The 19,677-nt window shown below is 45.7% G+C and overlaps 1 protein-coding gene across 2 annotated transcripts in view; it reads left to right on the forward strand.

Moving 5' to 3' along the window:
- The window catches only part of LOC144822687 (nmrA-like family domain-containing protein 1), a 544,667-nt gene that overhangs the window by 430,528 nt on the left and 94,462 nt on the right, over window positions 1–19,677 (forward strand). Inside the window, exon 1 of one of the 2 annotated variants that reach the window (XM_078680467.1) lies at window positions 14,652–14,770. The exons of the other annotated variant lie outside the window; for it this stretch is intronic. Within the exon in view, the coding sequence (XP_078536593.1) occupies window positions 14,734–14,770 (37 nt within the window). The 5' untranslated portion in view covers window positions 14,652–14,733. Of the gene's footprint in view, window positions 1–14,651; window positions 14,771–19,677 lie in introns of those variants that run through there. 2 annotated transcript variants of the gene reach the window in all.

Here is a 19,677-nt window from a genome sequence, read left to right on the forward strand (position 1 = left end):
AATGGCCACGACGGAGCTACGAAATGGTGGTGCTCTCATGCTAACGCCAGCTTCAGTCTGAAACATCCAGAAACACTGTAGACTACCAATTCGATCAGTTCCGGTAGCGCCCCAACGTGACCCGGTAGAGAAGAACTTGCCCTCCCCTCTTTGACTGATGGTTCTTGTTGCCCGTCCCTTCTGTTGTCATTTAACAGAACTATTTAGCCTGCTGAAAGGGGTTGTGTTCCGACCGCTGGTTGGTGGAGACATTTTGACTATATTCTGGACCTGCGTTGTCGCGTAATGCGTCATATGACGCGCCGCGTTAGCGCATCCGGAAGTGCTCCGGTGCGCGAAGCGCAGCTTCCCGGAAGCGATCTGGGGCGCGGCGCGCAGCGCGTAACGTAAGCATAACAGGTCATGTGACTTGTTAATAAAACTTTTCATTGGTTCATTTTATTTTTCTTATTCTAATGATGAAAGGCTTGGTCATATGACCTAAAAATTACGCTTTTTATTACTTTCGAACATTATTTTTTCTTAAACATATGTTATAATGTTCCAGGCTAATGTACTTTCCCGGAAAATTTACAACTGTCCTGCAAGTAAAATATATTCCTTTTTCGAGAAAAAGGGCGTTTCTTCGTCCCATGACGGAGCCGTTGAGCAAAAGAGGCTCGGCCTGCTGTCTTAGTCGCCGATACGCCTGAATATCAGATTCTTATCGATCACTTTATGTTGCAGAAGTAGAAACACAACAGCCCTTGACCATTTATCTTTACTGCGTTCCTGCGTATTATACCTTTTACCCTTCATGTAATTGGACTGCTTTATTTCACTTGCCTTTTACTGATTCTAAAACAGTGACTAATATTAAAAACTTTACCAATGTAAATACTACTACCATGTTTTCTTTTAAAATCCTTTATTGTGAAAATGTCAGTATACAAATACGGGCCTATAACCACGTGGGCCGGCCACGGAGCAAACTGTAATCATATATGATGAGTAGACATTTACACTGTAGAGGAACGTAACGGGCGGGCCATTAGGTTGCAAGAACTAAGGTGTCTAACAGTTGCGGAATCGGTGGACGTACATTTTATAATTAAAATACGACAGAGCCAGTTACAATAAAATTATCTAGATATACATTTGCGGGCAAGTACCATGGGTGACGTTAATTCGAACTTTCAATAGTACAGTAATCAATAACACATCAGAACTTAATATCAATAGGGATGTCGAAATATTCAATCAATTCTCCTCCCCGCCCGCCATGTGCTTCAAAACTGCATACGTATCTCGTGATTTCAAGGTTCAGCAACCAGTACACAACAAGGAGTTACGAGTCCCATTTATTCCGGCGCCATTTTGGGCGAGGACGGGCAGGTCCAGGATATAGTCAAAATGTCTCTACCAACCATCGACTATGATGATGTTCATATGCTGTATTTATTAGAGTAACACTCATCTGTCCACATGAAATTAATTTGCCACAATCTAAACATGTCATTTTAATCTTTCCAAAGTTCTTCTAAATATTTGGGACCGTTTCCCTTGCCTCTGATGCTGTCAGTGCCACTTCTTTGGTGAATGTACTGGCAGGTCGGGGGTTCTCCTCCAAATCTCTCTTTTGTGCAGCACTATAATTAATCGGTGCCACCTCTCGATATGACGATGCATGGTATAGTTACCATAACTATATTTTTTTTCGGTTCCTCTGGAGAGTACATCGTGGCAGATGAGGCAGGTAACGTACCGGGCATTTACCTTTTTTGCATGTAGAGGAAAGGAAAAAAAATTCGAGCGTCCGAGTTCTAAGGTGTCCCAGGGCCATTTTAGTGGACCAGGCCCAAATCCAAAGAACAGGCCGCCATTTTGAGAGTCCTGTTGCAGCCGCCTGTCGCTGTAGCATCAAGAGCGGCCGAAACTCAGCTGAATGGCAACTGAAACGGTAAAGGGGCACCCCACTACAGCAGACGAGCCTCCACCTGGGAAGGCCCGTTCACGCGCCTCCCCCCCCCCTTCGGGCACCCCACGCCGTTATTCGGAGCAGGATTGTAGGATGGCCACACCAGTGCGGCAACTTGCTAGACACCACCTCGGTGCCAACCGAATCTCAGCGCCTTGTGGTGTCTTCTATTCAGAAAATATTGTTGTGCTGCCTTCGGCCTATTCGCCGCAAGTGCGCACGCAACTCAGCTGCATAGCGAGTGAAACACCAAGGGGCGCCCCACTGCAGCCGAGGAACCTTCATCTTGGGGGCGACGCACAGCATCACATTGCTTTCCAATGCAGTCAGATCCTCAAACAACCCCCACTGACTGACGCGAACTCACAGGCCAACGGAGCGCCCCACGCCGACTTTCGGCGCAGCATTGTAGGATGGCCACACCAGTGCGGCAACTTGCTAGACACCACCTCGTTGCCATCCGGATCTTGGCGCGTTGCGCTGCCTTTGGCCCTATTCGCACATCGGTCCGCTACTGATGCCATCTCACAGGCCAACGGGGCGCCCCACGCCGACTTTCAGCATTGTAGGATGGCCACACCAGTGCGGCAACTTGCTAGACACCACCTCGGTGCCATCCGGATCTTGGCGCGTTGTGCTGCCTTCGGCCTATTCGCACATCGGTCCGCTACTGACGCGAACTCACAGGCCAACGGGGCGCCCCACGCCGACTTTCAGCATTGTAGGATGGCCACACCAGTGCGGCAACTTGCTAGACACCACCGCGGTGCCATCCGGATCTTGGCGCGTTGTGCTGCCTTCGGCCTATTCGCACATCGGTCCGCTACTGACGCCATCTCACAGGCCAACGAGGCGCCCCACGCCGACTTTCAGCATTGTAGGATGGCCACACCAGTGCGGCAACTTGCTAGACACCACCTCGGTGCCATCCGGATCTTGGCGCGTTGTGCTGCCTTCGGCCTATTCGCACATCGGTCCGCTACTGACGCGAACTCACAGGCCAACGGGGCGCCCCACGCCGACTTTCAGCATTGTAGGATGGCCACACCAGTGCGGCAACTTGCTAGACACCACCTCGGTGCCATCCGGATCTTGGCGCGTTGTGCTGCCCTTCGGCCTATTCGCACATCGGTCCGCTACTGACGCCGCCTCACGTGCCAACGGATTTTCTACGCTTTTTATACCCTATGCCGCATAACAGGTCATGTGACTTGTTTATAAAACTTTTCATTGGTTCATTTTACTTTTGGTTTCCTAATGATGGAAGGCTTGATCATATGACCTAAAAATAACACTTTTCATTGGATGAAAACTTTTTTTTTTCCCAAACGATGAAAGCCCCACCTTGTTTCTGGATGTTTCAGACTGAAGCTGGCGTCAGCATGAGAGCACCACCATCTCGTGGCTCCGTCGTGGTCATTCCGCGAGCAATCATGGCAGCCGCTCCCCACCGGAAGCCTGCAGGAGTCGGGGGCCCCCAAGACTTTTGTAGAATCCTCAAGGCTGAGGGGACGCTTTCGAGAATGGGGTCCAAGACCTAGCAGACAAGCGTCCGATTTCCAAGGTGTCCCAGGGCCATTTCAGTGGACCAGGCCCAAAAAGGAAAGAGCCTGCCGCCATTTTGAGAGTCCTGTGGCAGCTGCCTATCGCTGCACCGCAAGAGTGGGCGCAACTCAGCTGAATGGCGGATTTTGACACAGTGTACCAAAAGCGGGCGGAATGGCAACTGAAACGGTAAAGGGGCGCCTCACTACAGCAGACGTGCCTCCACCATCAGTGATGTCACAGACCATGTCATGAATGATGTAATATGTGACATCATCAGCAGTGGATTGCGGGTGCGCGATATATAGTTAGTGCAACTAACTATATATGGAATTTCAATGGTTTTGTGTGAGTAAAATAAGGTTTTTTAAATGCTAATTCCTAACTATATATGGTCTATAACCTATGGTTTTTTCAGTGAATTTTCAAGGTTTTGTAAATGCTAATTCCTAACTATATATGGTCTATAACCTATGGTTTTTTCAGTGAATTTCAATGTTTTTTTAATAGCAAATATCATAAGCTGTCGAATGTCAAGTACGTGGTAAGTGAAAACATTTTCGTGTTTATGCACACTGATCTGCTTTGAATGGTGCCCCCGCCCCCCCTCATTTCTATTAGGAGTACTCTCTCTTTGCACATAGTGAAGGGTAGTTAACGCAGGCCTTTGCCCCCGTTGTAATACGTCGTGCCTGCTTCTCTCTCCATTTGATTGATTGTTATCCAAGTATTTACTGTTTTAGAATTGGTTCTCTTTGGTTCATTCTCTATTTACAAACAAACACAGAGTCGCAATACTCTGTTTAGTCTTTGCAGATAACGAAAAATCGTGTAAAAAAAAAGAAAAGGAATCGAGCAAAATCAGTAGGCCACTAATGGGATCTCTTTTTGACCTCGCTAAAATAGAAACATTAGGAACAACCCCTCATGACAAATACAAAACTAGTGAGATGAACTGAACTCCACACAATGATGGCTGCAAAACAGCTCGGCTCCGCCACCCACCCCGCCCAAAATAACGATAAAGAGCGGCTGCCATGATTGGTTGCGGAATGGCCACGACGGAGCTACGAAATGGTGCTGCTCTCATGCTAACCCCAGCTTCAGTCTGAAACATCCAGAAACACTGTAGACTACCAATTCGATCAGTTCCGGTAGCGCCCCAATGTAACCCGGTAGAGAAGAACTAGCCCTCCCCTCTTTGACTGATGGTTCTTGTTGCCTGTCCCTTCTGTTGTCATTTAACAGAACTATTTAGCCTGCTGAAAGGGGTTGTGTTCCGACCGCTGGTTGGTGGAGACATTTTGACTATATTCTGGACCTGCGTTGTCGCGTAATGCATCATATGACGCGCCGCGTTAGCGCATCCGGAAGTCATCCGGGGCGCGCAGCGCGTAACGTAAGCATAACAAGTCATGTGACTTGTTAATAAAACTTTTCATTGGTTCATTTTACTTTTCTTATTCTAATGATGAAAGGCTTGGTCATATGACCTAAAAATTACGCTTTTTATTACTTCCGAACATTATTTTTTCTTAAATATATGTTATAATGTTCCAGGCTAATGTACTTTCCCGGAAAATTTACAACTGTCCTGCAAGTAAAATATATTCTTTTTTCGAGAAAAAGAGCGTTTCTTCGTCCCATGACGGAGCCGTTGAGCAAAAGAGGGTCGACCTGCTGTCTTAGTCGCCGATACGCCTGAATATGAGATTCTTATCGATCACTTTATGTTGCAGGAGTAGAAAACACAACAGCCCTTGACCATTTATCTTTACTGCGTTCCTTCGTATTATACCTTTTACCCTTCATGTAATTGGTCTGCTTTATTTCACTTGCCTTTTAATGATTCTAAAACAGTGACTATTATTAAAAACTTTACCAATGTATATACTACTACCATGTTTTCTTTTAAAAACCTTTATTGTGAAAATTTCATTATACAAATACGAGCCTATAACCACGTGGGCCGGCCACGGAGCAAACTGTAATCGTATATGATGAGTAGACATTTACACTGTAGAGGAACGTAACGGGCGGGCCATTAGGTTGCAAGAACTAAGGTGTCTAACAGTTACGGAATCGGTGGACGTACATTTTATAATTAAAATACGACAGGGCCAGTTACAATAAAATTATCTAGATATACATTTGCGGGCAAGTACCATGGGTGACGTTAATTCGAACTTTCAATAGTACAGTAATCAATAACACATCAGAACTTAATATCAATAGGGATGTCGAAATATTCAATCAATTCTCGTCCCCGCCCGCCATGTGCTTCAAAACTGCATACGTATCTCGTGATTTCAAGGTTCTGCAACCAGTACACAACAAGGAGTTACGAGTCCCATTTATTCCGGCGCCATTTTGGGCGAGGACGGGCAGGTCCAGGATATAGTCAAAATGTCTCTACCAACCATCGACTATGATGATGTTCATATGCTGTATTTATTAGAGTAACACTCATCTGTCCACATGAAATTAATTTGCCACAATCTAAACATGTCATTTTAATCTTTCCAAAGTTCTTCTAAATATTTGGGACCGTTTCCCTTGCCTCTGATGCTGTCAGTGCCACTTCTTTGATGAATGTACTAGCAGGTCAGGGGTTCTCCTCCAAATCTCTCTTTTATGCAGCACTATAATTAATTGGTGCCACCTCTCCATATGACGATGCATGGTATAGTTACCATAACTATATTTTTTTTCGGTTCCTCTGGAGAGTTCATCGTGGCAGATGAAGCGTGTAACGTACCGGGCATTTACCTTTTTTTGCATGTACAGGAAAGGAAAAAAAAATCGAGCGTCCGAGTTCTAAGGTGTCCCAGGGCCATTTTAGTGGACCAGACCCAAATCCAAAGAACAGGCCGCCATTTTGAGAGTCCTGTTGCAGCCGCCTGTCGCTGTAGCATCAAGAGCAGCCGAAACTCAGCTGAATGGCAACTGAAACGGTAAAGGGGCGCCCCACTACAGCAGACGAGCCTCCACCTAGGAAGGCCCGTTCACGCCGCCTCCCCCCCCTTCGGGCACCCCACGCCGTTATTCGGAGCAGTATTGTAGGATGGCCACACCAGTGCGGCAACTTGCTAGACATCACCTCGGTGGTAACCGAATCTCAGCGCCTTGTGGTGTCTTCTATTCAGAAAACATTGTTGTGCTGCCTTCGACCTATTCGCCGCAAGTGCGCACGCAACTCAGCTGCATAGCTTGCTAGACACCACCTCGGTGCTAACCGAATCTCAGCGCCTTGTGGTCTCTTCTATTCCAAAAATATTGTTGCGCTGCCTTTGGCCCCATTCGCACATCGGTCCGCTACTGCCGCCATCTCACAGGCCAACGGGGCGCCCCACGCCGACTTTCAGCATTGTAGGATGGCCACACCAGCGCACCTTACTAGACACCACCTCGGTGCCATCCGGATCTTGGCATCTCAGCGCCTTGTGGTGTCTTCTATTCAGAAAATATTCTTGCGCTACCTTTGCCCCATTCACACATCGGTCCGCTACTGACGCCATCTCACAGGCTAATGGGGCGCCCCACGCCGAGTTTCAGCATTGTAGGATGACCACACCAGTACAGCAACTTGCTAGACATCACCTCGGTGCCATCCGGATCTCGGCGCCCCACTGCAGATGAAGTGCCTCTCAACTATGAAACCACCACGGTGACATCCGGATCTTGGCGCCTTGTGCTGGTTCCGGCCTATTCACACATCGGTCCGCTACTGACGCCATCTCACAGGCTAATGGGGTGCCCCACGCCGAGTTTCAGCATTGTAGGATGACCACACCAGTACAGCAACTTGCTAGACATCACCTCGGTGCCATCCGGATCTTGGCATCTCAACGCCTAGTGGTATCTTCCATACAGAAAATATTGTTGCGCTGCCTTTGGCCCCATTCGCACATCGGTCCGCTACTGACGCCATCTCACAGGCCAACGGGCCGCCCCACGCCGACTTTTACCATTGTAGGATGGCCACACCAGTACCACAACTTGCTAGACACCACCTCGGTGCCATCCGAATCTTGGCTTCTCAGCGCCTTGTGGTGTCTTCTAGTCAGAAAATATTGTTGCGCTGCCTTTGGCCCCATTCGCACATCGGTCCGCTACTGACGCCATCTCACAGGCCAACGGGGCGCCCCACGCCGACTTTCAACATTGTAGGATGGCCACACCAGTGCGGCAACTTACTAGACACCACCTCGGTGCTATCCGGATCTTGGCGCGTTGTGCTGCCTTCGGCCTATTCGCACATCGGTCCGCTACTGACGCAAACTCACAGGCCAACGGGGCGCCCCACGCCGACTTTCAGCATTGTAGGATGGCCACACCAGTGCTGCAACTTGCTGGACACCACCTCGGTGCCATCCGGATCTTGGCGCGTTGTGTTGCCTTCGGCCTATTCGCACATCGGTCCGCTACTGACGCCGCCTCACGTGCCAACGTATTTTCTCCGCATTTTATACCCTATGCCGCATAACAGGTCATGTGACTTGTTTATAAAACTTTTCATTGGTTCATTTTACTTTTGGTTTCCTAATGATGGAAGGCTTGATCATATGACCTAAAAACAACACTTTTCATTGGATGAAAACTTTTTTTTTTCCCAAACGATGAAAGCCCCACCTTGTTTCTGGATGTTTCAGACTGAAGCTGGCGTCAGCATGAGAGCACCACCATCTCGTGGCTCCGTCGTGGTCATTCCGCGAGCAATCATGGCAGCCGCTCCCCACCAGAAGCCTACAGGAGTCGGGGGCCCCCAAAACTTTTGATGAATCCTCAAGGCGGAGGGGACGCTTTCGAGAATGGGGTCCAAGACCTAGCAGACAAGCGTCCGATTTCCAAGGTGTCCCAGGGCCATTTCAGTGGACCAGGCCCAAAAAGGAAACAGCCTGCCGCCATTTTGAGAGTCCTGTGACAGCCGCCTATCGCTGCACCGCAAGAGTGGGCGCAACTCAGCTGAATTGCGGCTTTTGACACAGTGGACCAAAAGCGGACGGAATGGCAACTGAAACGGTAAAGGGGCGCCCCACTACAACAGACGAGACTCCACCTGGAGAGGCCCGTTCACGCCGCCTCCCCCGGGGCGCCCCACGCCGTTATTCGGAGCAGCATTGTAGGATACCAAAACCAGTGCGGCAACTTACTGGACATCACCTTGGTGCCATCGTTCTGCTGCCTTGGAACTATTCGCACAACAGTTTGCTACTGATGACCCACCCCCCGCGACGCCCCACGCCAGAAATCTGGACGTTGTGCTGCGTTGGGACTATTCGCACAGCCGACCGCTACTTCGTTGTTTTTCCCTAAAAATGTTTATATGTTATTACTGTTTTTGTTTTCTTGTATATATTTATAAGTTATTAAAGTTTTATAATCTTACTACTTTGTTGGAGTGCTATATATTTTTAATGTGACACATAATTGTAAAAACTTTGATGTACAAAGAGTCATCCCTGGAATCTTCCGCTTCAGGCTCGGTCCCCTCCCCAATCACAATACAGGATGGTTTTCAGATAATAGGAACGCGTCTGCTGTGACGGATCTCATCGAGTGTGGGCCTTGATCTACTATAACTCCTTTGAAGAGGGGTGATTCTTTACAGCTGGGGCCATAAACTACATCTGCAGGGCTAGCTGATACCCTAGGACCGGCCTGGACAATCGGACACAGAGGAAAAGGAGTGTCAGAGGGTGCGGTAGTGAATAGGGCGAAAGGGAGGTGTCGGGCGGGCACAGGGTGTGATTCTCAGGGAAGAACAGCGCAGATGGGGGGTGGTTTATTACCCATGCATAAGACAGAGAGCGGGGGTGACCACTGCCTGGGGGAGATGCTTGCGAGGGTGGGGAGCCATGCTAAGGATCGACAGCGTGCACAGAGTGGGTCTGGTCAAGGCATCTAAAATGACTGCCGTGCACGACAAAAGTGTGGCATTTGAAAAAAGGCAAGATGGCGCAGACAATGTTTTTCAACACTTCCTGATTTCCTTCGAATCGAACTTTAACAGACTTTGGGGCATATTACCAAAGTTAAGCGATATTTATCCCTAACGATGCTTAGCAACGATTTTTTTACCGCTAAGCATCGTCAGAAATTATCGCAGATAAACCTTGCTATTATCAAGGTTTATCGCAAATACGATAAAAAACGACCGCAATGCATTAATATCGCTGAAAACTCAGCGATATTCATGCATTACCGAGCTAATGCTCTTAGCCATGTTATCCACCTCCCATTGGATAACATGGCTAAGAACTGCTCAGGGCAGGTGCTAGCTTTTGGAGATATTCGCGCTTATCGCGAATATTTCCAAAAGTTGATAATAGGAGATAGCGATGTTAGCGACTGTTTCCAGTCGCTAACATCTTGGCATGCCCACTTTGCATGTCATTAGTGATAAATATCACTCACATGCAAAGTGGGGCCCAAGATGGTCGCTATCTCCTACTAGCCGTCGCTAACTGGTGTTAGCAACAGCTAGGTAATACAGATATAATTTTATCTCCGCGAAGCGGAGCGCTGTTACAGATATATATCTTGTTTTTGAACGTTAATTTCTCAAAATCCACTGAAGCACATATATTGAGACCTAGCAAAGGCACATCGAGCTACCAGTCCCTACAATTTTGCCAAGTTTCGTGCAAATCCATTTAGCCGTTCGATTATTATTATTATTTTTTTTTTTGCCCCGCGGGGCCCTTTTAAAACCTCCACATCAAACCTAAGAGGTCAAGGAGGATCTACTATGCCCCCTTATGGTCATTTGCCCATTCGCTTTGGCCTCCTCTTGTCTCTCGATCCTACCGAGAGACAAGATGGCGGCCGCTACGGACTGTTTGCAATGTTTACAGACGCCGGAGAACCAATCAGCTTCGCAAACCTCCGTTACGCGAAGCGGAGCGCTGTTACAGATATATATCTTTTTTTGAACGTTAATTTCTCAAAATCCACTGGAGCACATATATTGAGACCTAGCAAAGGCACATCGGGCTACCAGTCCCTAATATTTTACCAAGTTTCGTGCAAATCCATTCAGCCGTTCGATTATTATTATTATTTTATTTTTTTGCCCCGCGGGGCCCTTTTAAAACCTCCACATCAAACCTAGGGGGTCAGCGAGGATCTACTATACTCCCTTATGGTCATTTGCCCCTTCGCTTTGGCCTCCTCTTGTCTCTCGATCCTACCGAGAGACAAGATGGCGGCCGCTACGGACTGTTTGGAATGTTCACAGACGCCGGAGAACCAATCAGCTTCGCTTCACAAAGCTCCGTACCGCGAAAAGTCCGCGAACCGGAGCGCTGCCCGGTCCGCTGTAACAGATATATATCTTTTTTTGAACGTTAATTTCTCAAAATCCACTGGAGCACATATATTGAGACCTAGCAAAGGCACATCGGGCTACCAGTCCCTACAATTTTGCCAAGTTTCGTGCAAATCCATTCAGCCGTTCGGGCTAAAAGTGAGGCCAACCGCCCTATGGAAAACTCAATGTTAAAAACACGTTTTGGGACCCCCCTTTTTTCTCGGCCCCCCCTTGACGAACCCCCCCCCAAAATTTTCAAGGGCTGCTCAGAAACAAAATGTGCCATTTTCCTGAAAATTTCAGCCAATTCCGTCCACAAACGCCAAAGTTATTAGACATAGAATTTTCAAAAATCCCATAGAGAAAAAATCCTAACTATATATACCTACTGGCGACCGCCAGTAGGTAATATATATATATATATATATATATATACCAACAATACAGTCCTCAGCGGGGGGCGCGCAGTCCAGTTGGTGCACACGGCAAAATCAGGACCAGATTTCGCAATAATACTTTTCATCAAACGAAAAAATATGTGGCACTCTCCTTGTATGTTATAATGATTTATTCAAATCATCTCTCTCCTCATTCCTACACGTTACGACCTTCTCGGTCTTGATCACGGCAGTAAATTCAGTCTATCTTAGTTTCCACTGTTTATAAAGTTAAAACAACGCCGTGGCGTTGTTTTAACTTTTTAATTCAGGCAGACTGCAGCATGCCAGACCTGCTGAAGTTATATATATTCACATAGTTTATGCCTTCACCACGCATGCCTTTACGTTGTAATGGCATGCGTGGTAAAGACATATGCGGAGTAAATGTTTGCGGAGTTATGGTATGTTGGAGTAATAGCACTTGCGTTATGAAAAATGAGGGGTGATGGTATGCGGGCTTTTCACCTGCCGGATAACGTCATATATTCGTTGTCAAATAACAGGCAGTTTCAAACTCTTTCACTTCCAACACTAGGTGGAAATTTAATGTGATTAAAAGGCACCATGTGGCTTGCATTTTCACAAGCATCCTTCGGGAGAAACCCCTATTTTACCCCAAAAGTCCAGTACAAACTTGTATTTAAATTGTACCCTGTTTTGAGCCAATATTGCATGCCCCAAAATACACAACATACCCTTCGGTTTTGCCAGAAATTCGGTGAGGGAATTTCCCATGCCCTCCTTTACAAACCTGTATATAATATCTTTCCAGCATTACCTATTTGTCCAGGCCTGAAGTGCTCCAAAACCTATGATTTGCCACACAGTTACCAGAAATTCATGAGGCACCTTGTGTAAAATGGAGTCCTCCTTTGACTAATGTTTCTAGTGCAATAGGCTTTAAATGATACAATATTGTAAAATGTTTTTGGGAATAGCCTAGTGATAAAATACAAGGAAACGTATTGCGCCCCTTAAATCTGAAAATAACAAAGAACTTGATTAAAAAATGCACATATTAAAAAAAAAAAAAAAATCTGAAAATAGTCTGAATTAATGTACCAAAATCCCTCAGGAGAATCCACTTCATCCATGCCAACATCCTTTAACATTGTTGTCATTACAATGGGTCGTGGTCCCCAATGCTTTTACTCCTGGATACTGGCCTGTAGGGCAGAAAGCTCTAAAAGAAATGTGTACTATATATGAATCTAAATGTATGTCTGTGGCCAGCTATGGAGCAGGTGTTTGGGAGAATACTAATATTGGGAACATACGAATTGCAGAAAAAACTTCTTAGGAGACTATTGGCAGCTCCCCAAAGCTGTCCCAGATGCTTTCGACATTTACCATGCGGACTGGGTATGCAATATGCAGGATATGAAGGACCGGATCAGATTTAGACCACTTTTACTATGACACTCTGTATGGTCCTAATCAGAGACGATCCTGAATAGATTGGTGTTGCGTGATTGTCTATTTTTAGATTACGCAGTTCGCATACCTTGACCAGGATATATAAGAACACTGCCCGTGAATCTGGGCAACCCCCATTTTTTTTTGTCTTTACCTACCTTTGCTAAAGATTCCATCAAAATCCTGTTTCTTAACTTTTGTATGGAAAGTAGGTGGCAGAGGGAATCGTCTAAAGTTACCAACATTGCCCACACATTGATGCCAACTTCAGATGGCATTTAGAAAGGGTAACAAATTCTGAACGTAGACTTTTATTGCCGTGTTTTCGTCAAAAATACTATCAACTGAGCGCAGTTTTAGTACAATCTCTTTTCAAAATAGGTTTTAAAGATTAGAAGGATTTTATTGAGTGAAGCTACTTTTACCATTTTATTATTTTACATATGATGTGGTCTATCATTGGTGTACTTTCGTTTTTAGAGTGTTTTATGCGGGAATTATACGGTGGTGGTATATGGTGTGTTTGACACCATATAGCATGACCATATAATTCCCGCATAAAATATTGATGCATAGTTATCTTTTATGGTTTGAAAAATAATCGAATAAAGATTTATTGATGATGATGACACCATGGCTTTAACCATCTCGAGGAAAAACCTGTGACAATTCACCCATACCTTGGAGACTTGGTGGGATTGCTCATGTTGAGTATGCTTTATAGGAATGTACAAATGAATACACATTTGTGTACTGTAGATGTACCACCACCTGGAGGGAGAACATTTCCATTATATCTGTTTGCCACATTTTCCTGATGCGATGGGTGTTTTCTCCAAGACCTTTGAAGCTGTCATGGTTCACTGAGAGTACTTGCATGCAGAAGATGCTGTAAAAATGGGGGTGGTCTGGCCCACCTACATTTGGCAACAGGTACATCACCATTTCCGTCTCTGTCTTCACCATAAATATGCCATCGCCATGGCAGTGTTTCCACTGGCACCACTGGCACGGAGGCCGACATATACACCCATATATTATGATGGGGAAATGCAGTGTAGTGCAAGCAGGACTTCCACCAATAGAAATCCTATGAACGGCCTCCTTAAAATCAGACTTTAAATGTTACATTTGCCAACAGCCTCACAAATCTGGTCCTGAGACAGTAAAAGTTTGAGATGATTGTGGGTCATGCAGTTTTAGACAATGTGTGGAAGCGTGGTTTGGTGCATGTTGCTTGGTTCTATGTTGCAGGCAAGTTGGATTATGGGCTGTCAAATAACTATGAGTAGGGGAGTTTGGTACTGACCTGGGTGGGATTAATGTGGACGAGTGGATTTAGCCTTGGATATTTGTGTAAATGCCATGCAGTTGTACGATTTACACACTAAGCTAGTCAGATGGTGCAAGTATGCAAAAAGTACCTGTCCATTATGCTATTTCTGTTCCTAGTACCCTGCTGCTAGAATTTCCACATCTGCTTGCTTTTATGATTAAACCTATAACCAGGGACACTCGAATTATGCGGTAATAGGAGATCACATTTTTTAGTTTACTAAATTATGTGGCAATGTGGCAACATGCCAACATGCCAGAAAATTATAAATCTCCTACATCAATTCTGTGAGTGGATTTTTCTTTTAAGTGGTATCTGTTTATCCTAAAAGTTACAATGCCCACGTGACTTGATGGTAATCTGCAGCTGAGGCAAATAATGTGAAGTATTTTTTAAGTAAATGTGTTCTTCACATGGATGTCCAAGTTGTCAACCGACATTAAACAGTGTGATCCCTTCTGACTGGTGTAATGTTCTGTGACCCGGCAGCCCTGCGCTGGCTCAGCCCGGGTGCAATGCTGCCAGCAGCGCCTGCTTCCCCGTGCACGTGCAGTGGGCCCAGCCCTCCTCTCCTGGCACCGGCACGCGCCGAGTGAATCACCAGCCCCGGGCTCCGCACAGGCAGGGACCGCCCACGCCTGAACTCACACAGTGAGTACATCTCCACCGGCGGGGAATCCGGGGATCTCTGGGTGACAGACGCCGTCGTGCATCACCCGCAAGTGAAATGGCCTGCAAGACCATCGCTGTCTTCGGAGCTACAGGTAAGACGCGGCAGCGACCCCGACGCTCAAGGTGGGCGACCCAGCCCTTGAGAGCAGCACACGACAACGTAAACTGAATATAACTTTTTACAGGTTTGGCTTTTGAACGTCTTGTGGTAGTTCTGGGCTTCGGCTTGGAGTAGCCGGCTGCAGGGCGAGTCATGCGTCGTTGTGCCCTGATGATCAGATGCGGGTCAGAACCACTGAACACGACGGAAGTGAAGGACACAGCGCCCATAAAAACAACTTTCTTCCAGGGGTTTATTACTATCTTCCGGGACCGGTTTGATTCTGGGGCTCTGTGGTTGCCCGAGTACAACGCCCACTGTGTACGGTTCACGTGCAGACTGTTGCAGACGTTTCGCTGTTGGCCTGTTCCACGCGAGGTGTTCAGTACTACTGTACATGGACTGCTGTTGCTGGGGCACTGCCTGGTGGCGCTAGTTTATAAGACCTGCTTCGAGGTAAGAAAATAGTAATGCTGACTAACAGGGGCGTAGGAGACACTAGATTTCTAGGGGGGACAGGGACAACCTTGTGAACTTTCCAGCGTCCCTATACAAATCGTCCATTGCATGAAACCGTACGCCCCGTAAATGAATATAATCGGATAGTTTTGAAGAAAGATATTGAGAAAGGCAGGAATATAGTCACGGTATGCTTTATTGTTATTTGCATTCATAAAGTAATTAGATCAAATGTGGAAAAATCATGTCTATTTTTTATAGTGCTACTCATAGTTCACTCAATTTTGTGATCTGCATGGTACATGTTCTTTGCAGCAGGCACATTAACCCTCCGCGCTACTTTACGATGAGCCTAAACATTCACTAGACAACAGTTCTAACTCTCACTAGTAGGAACATTAATCACTAGAGTTATCTTGACATTTTTATTGTTGCCTGAAAACTGCCTGATGCACAAGGAAGTTCATTTGCTTTTAAACCAAAAATTATTTTAAAACTCCGTGTCCCTCACCAAAGTCAACGCGAGGTGCGGCTGCAACAGGTCACACCGCCCTAAAGCCGGTCAAGCTCCCAGCAATGGGGTAGCACAAGCATTTCCTGAAACGAGGTCAGACCTAACCTTATAGCCATTATATGAGGAAAAACATCCATGTAAATGGTGGGATGGGATACTTCCGCCAGATTGAAGCAAGCAAACCAATTTACCATATTTCTTGTAGAAGATTTAAGGGAGAGTTGACTTCTTCCCTGAGAATGTTTTTAAATGTGTGAGATCACATTTCTAAAATGTGACAGACCCTTATGGGCATTCATAAAATATTCCAGTACTTTCAAGGTGCACCAAGGAGGCCTGGCTTTTTTAGGAATAAATCTGATTTTTTTCAAATGTCTTATGTCAGAAATAACTTCCACTATGCCACGGTCCTAATTTGTTCATGGGGGAGCCCCATATGCCAATGAGTACATTCAAAATGACAGTGCCAAAAAGTTACCATGGATACTGCAGCAATAGTCTTGGGTACCTCTAAAAATTCCCTCTGTAAGCATAGCATGCATACACTCACACACACACACATTCTCAGGTTATCATATTCGGAAAAAGCAAGCTCTTGTGGGGCCCCAACCATTGGCCTCAAGAAATGGGTGGACTCCCCGTTCCAGTCACACAAGCAAGTAACCTCGGTATCATTATCGACGACTCACTTAATATGCACCAGCAGGTGGTAAAAACCGCAGCCACGTGTTCGGCCATCCTTAGATGGCTAAAGAAAATCTGCTGGATGCTGCCTGACTCTACCAAGAAGACAGTAGTCAATGCCTTAATTACTTCCAGGCTTGACTATGGAAATGTGCTTAATTTGGGGGCAAATAAAGCATCGATTCGTAAATTACAGGTCATTCAAAATTCATCTGCCAGGCTAATATGCAAAATCCCCAGATCTACCCCAACTACCCAATATCTTCGAGACCTTCATTGGCTGAGAGTCGACTGCCGAGTCAAATTTAAGACACTTTGCTTTATGCACACAATCCACACAGGCACGGCACCAAAATACCTTCAGTCACTTGCCCATCTGCACCACCCTGTCCGCACCCTCCGTTCCTCCTCATCTGAAAAGTTGGTAATTCCAAAAATCAAGCTCACACGTATGGGCGCCGGGTCCTTTTCCTATCTTGGGCCATCACTATGGAATGCTCTCCCATCAGCAGCACGCAATGAAACAAACTACATGAGCTTTCGTAAAATCCTAAAAACCATATTATTTAATTTGTAGTAGCATTGTCCGCCTATCCTTACTTACATTTGCTCCACTTTTCGTGCCGGGAAACCCTTTGTGGGTAGCTGCTGCTCGCTACAAATGCAATAAATAAATAAATACATTCTCTTACACACTTTCTCACTATATCTCTTGCACTCTTGTACCTTTGTACTCTGTCACACTCACTCACACACACACTGCCACTCACACTTCAATTAGTACATTTGCTTTTATTGTGTTAGAAAAGCTTGCCCTGCTGCTACTGCTGTACCTGCCTTACCCTTTAGGGAAACTTAATGAAAACAGATTCTCTATACATTATTCAACATAGTAATATATTGCTTTGTCAATGTTTGTTACAAGTATGATATGAATGAAAAATACACTTCCTTAAAATAGCTCTGCAGGGCTTAAATTTAGTTTCACAAGTTGAAGGGGTAACAAGGTCACCAACCCTTACTGACCAATTAAATGAGCTTCCAATCTATTTGCGTTTCAGCCCTCAGTAAGGGGGACACCCCTTACCCCCTTGTTAACGTAGAGAGAAAAGGTTGTGCTGGGGCTTGAAGGTTTGATTGTTAATTCTTTGGAATAATTCCAATAAATTCCCATAGGTTAGTGCAGAACGTATTTATTGACACATCAGAGTGAACAGCCAACACGTGTTTCACCCCTGAGCGGCCAGCAGGCCTGGGGCTTCTTCAGGGCTGTATTGTTCAGTGCAAGTTAAAACAGTGTATTATAGTGGAGTAGTAGAGCGAGAAATAGTATAGAACAGTCGTGAGTCGTGGTGTGAGGGCAGAAAGACGGTAGAGACAGGAGAAGGAGAAAAGGACGAAGAAAAAGGAAAAAAGAGGAGTGGCAAGCAAAGAGAAAGAGAAAAGTGAAAAAGAGAAAGGGGGCAAAGAAAAGAAAGTGGGTGAAAAGATGGAAAGGAAGTGGAATGGAGGAAGGGAAAGACAAGAAAAAGTGTGAGGAGGGTTGAGGAAGTTATAGATGTGAAGGAGATATTCAGTGTGGTTAGGGTGAAATGGAGATGATCAAGGAGAGAGTGAGATGGATTGTAGTGTTAGTAGAAGTGAATTTGTAAAAATATACATATGTACAATAATTTGATTAACATAATACAAGAGGCACAATTGACACATTTGACATGTTGGAAAAATTTATTTTTGAATTCCAAGAAAACCCTGAGTGAGTAGCACATTAAAAATGGCAAGCAATCGAATATGTACAGCAAAAAATAAAGAGCATGATAGTATACACCATACAATATTAGTTGCCACCAAAAACCGAAAAATTTTGTTTCACTTTTGAATCAAGCAGTTACAGTATTAACATGTAGTATCACAGCATCCAACTGACCTAATGAAATGCTTGACTTGTTCGACAACCATGGATTTTATCCAGTATCATCATGGGTATTTGCCCAGTAACACTTTACATTTTTGTTTTTTTGAGACCCAACTTGCAATGTAAAAACAAACAGACATGTCTCGGGATAAAGCATTGAAGTGAATGGAAAGCCAGGAATGGCTAAAGCTGTCACACGTTTTTCAATTCAGCACCATACCCCACAGCCTCCGCCCTAGTCTCCCTCCTCGTGCCATGCCACATTGTCAGTCCACTCTCTGCTCTTGCACCAGCCCCTTTGTTGTAGATGGAATTAATTAGGCATGTAGTACCACAAAAAGAGCAGATATTCTTAAGGGTGCCTTTGTAGAAATATTTGTAGATTAATGGAGTTGTAAAATGTTGTATATGTGTAGAGTTAGAGGTGTGCTCATGTAAGTGCTGGTTGATGGTGAATAGTGTGAGTGAATGTAGCATGATTGGCGAGAGTGTAGAGTGAAAGATTTGCCAGTGTGAGTGTCAGGTGAGCTGCATGCATGCAATGTGAGAGGAGGGCCCATGTGATTGTCGGGTGGGAGGAGTGAGTGCAGTGATGGGAGCAAATGCAAGGTGGTGTGAGTACAGGATGAGTGGTGTGCCTGTGTGTGATGCAGGGTGAGCGGCAAGGGTGAAGGGTGATTTGTGAGAGTGTCTGATGAGTGCATGTGGAGTGGAGTTAGTGCAGAGTAAGTGGTGTGTTCCGGCAGACTATTGTCCCTGTGTGCACGAAGGATGAACAGGGTGCCTTGATGAATGCAGACTGAGAGATTTGTCTGTGTGAGTGCAGGGTGAGAGGAGGAAGTGCAGGGTAAGTGGTGTGACTCCAGGGTGAGTGCTATGCTTGTTTGTGTGATATGAGTGCAGGGTGAGTGTTGTGCCCATGGGAGCCAAGATGTGAGTCAAGATGTGTGTGAAGATGTGAGTGAAGGGTGAGCTGTGTAAGTGACAGGAATGTCTATGTGAGTGCACAGTGAGCGATTTGACAGTGGAAGAGTAGGGTGAGAGGAGTGACTGCATGGTAAGTGTTGTGACATATGAGTTTGGGTGCGGGTGAAAGTGCAGAGTGGGAGTAATGAATGCTTAGTCAGAAATGTGCTTGCTTGAGTGAGACTGCAAATTTAGCAGTGAGACTGACAGGTGATTGAAGTGGCACATGATTGCAGGATCAGTGCTGTGCTCATGTAAGTGCAGGGTGAAAAGCCTGAGTGGTGTGAGTGCTTTGCCATCACTGTAAGTGCAGGGTGAAAGGTGTGTTCATGTGACCACAGGGTAAGTGGAGGGAGAACAG

This window comes from Lissotriton helveticus, chromosome 3_1, assembly GCF_964261635.1.
Source record: "Lissotriton helveticus chromosome 3_1, aLisHel1.1, whole genome shotgun sequence".
Lineage (NCBI taxonomy): Eukaryota > Metazoa > Chordata > Amphibia > Caudata > Salamandridae > Lissotriton > Lissotriton helveticus.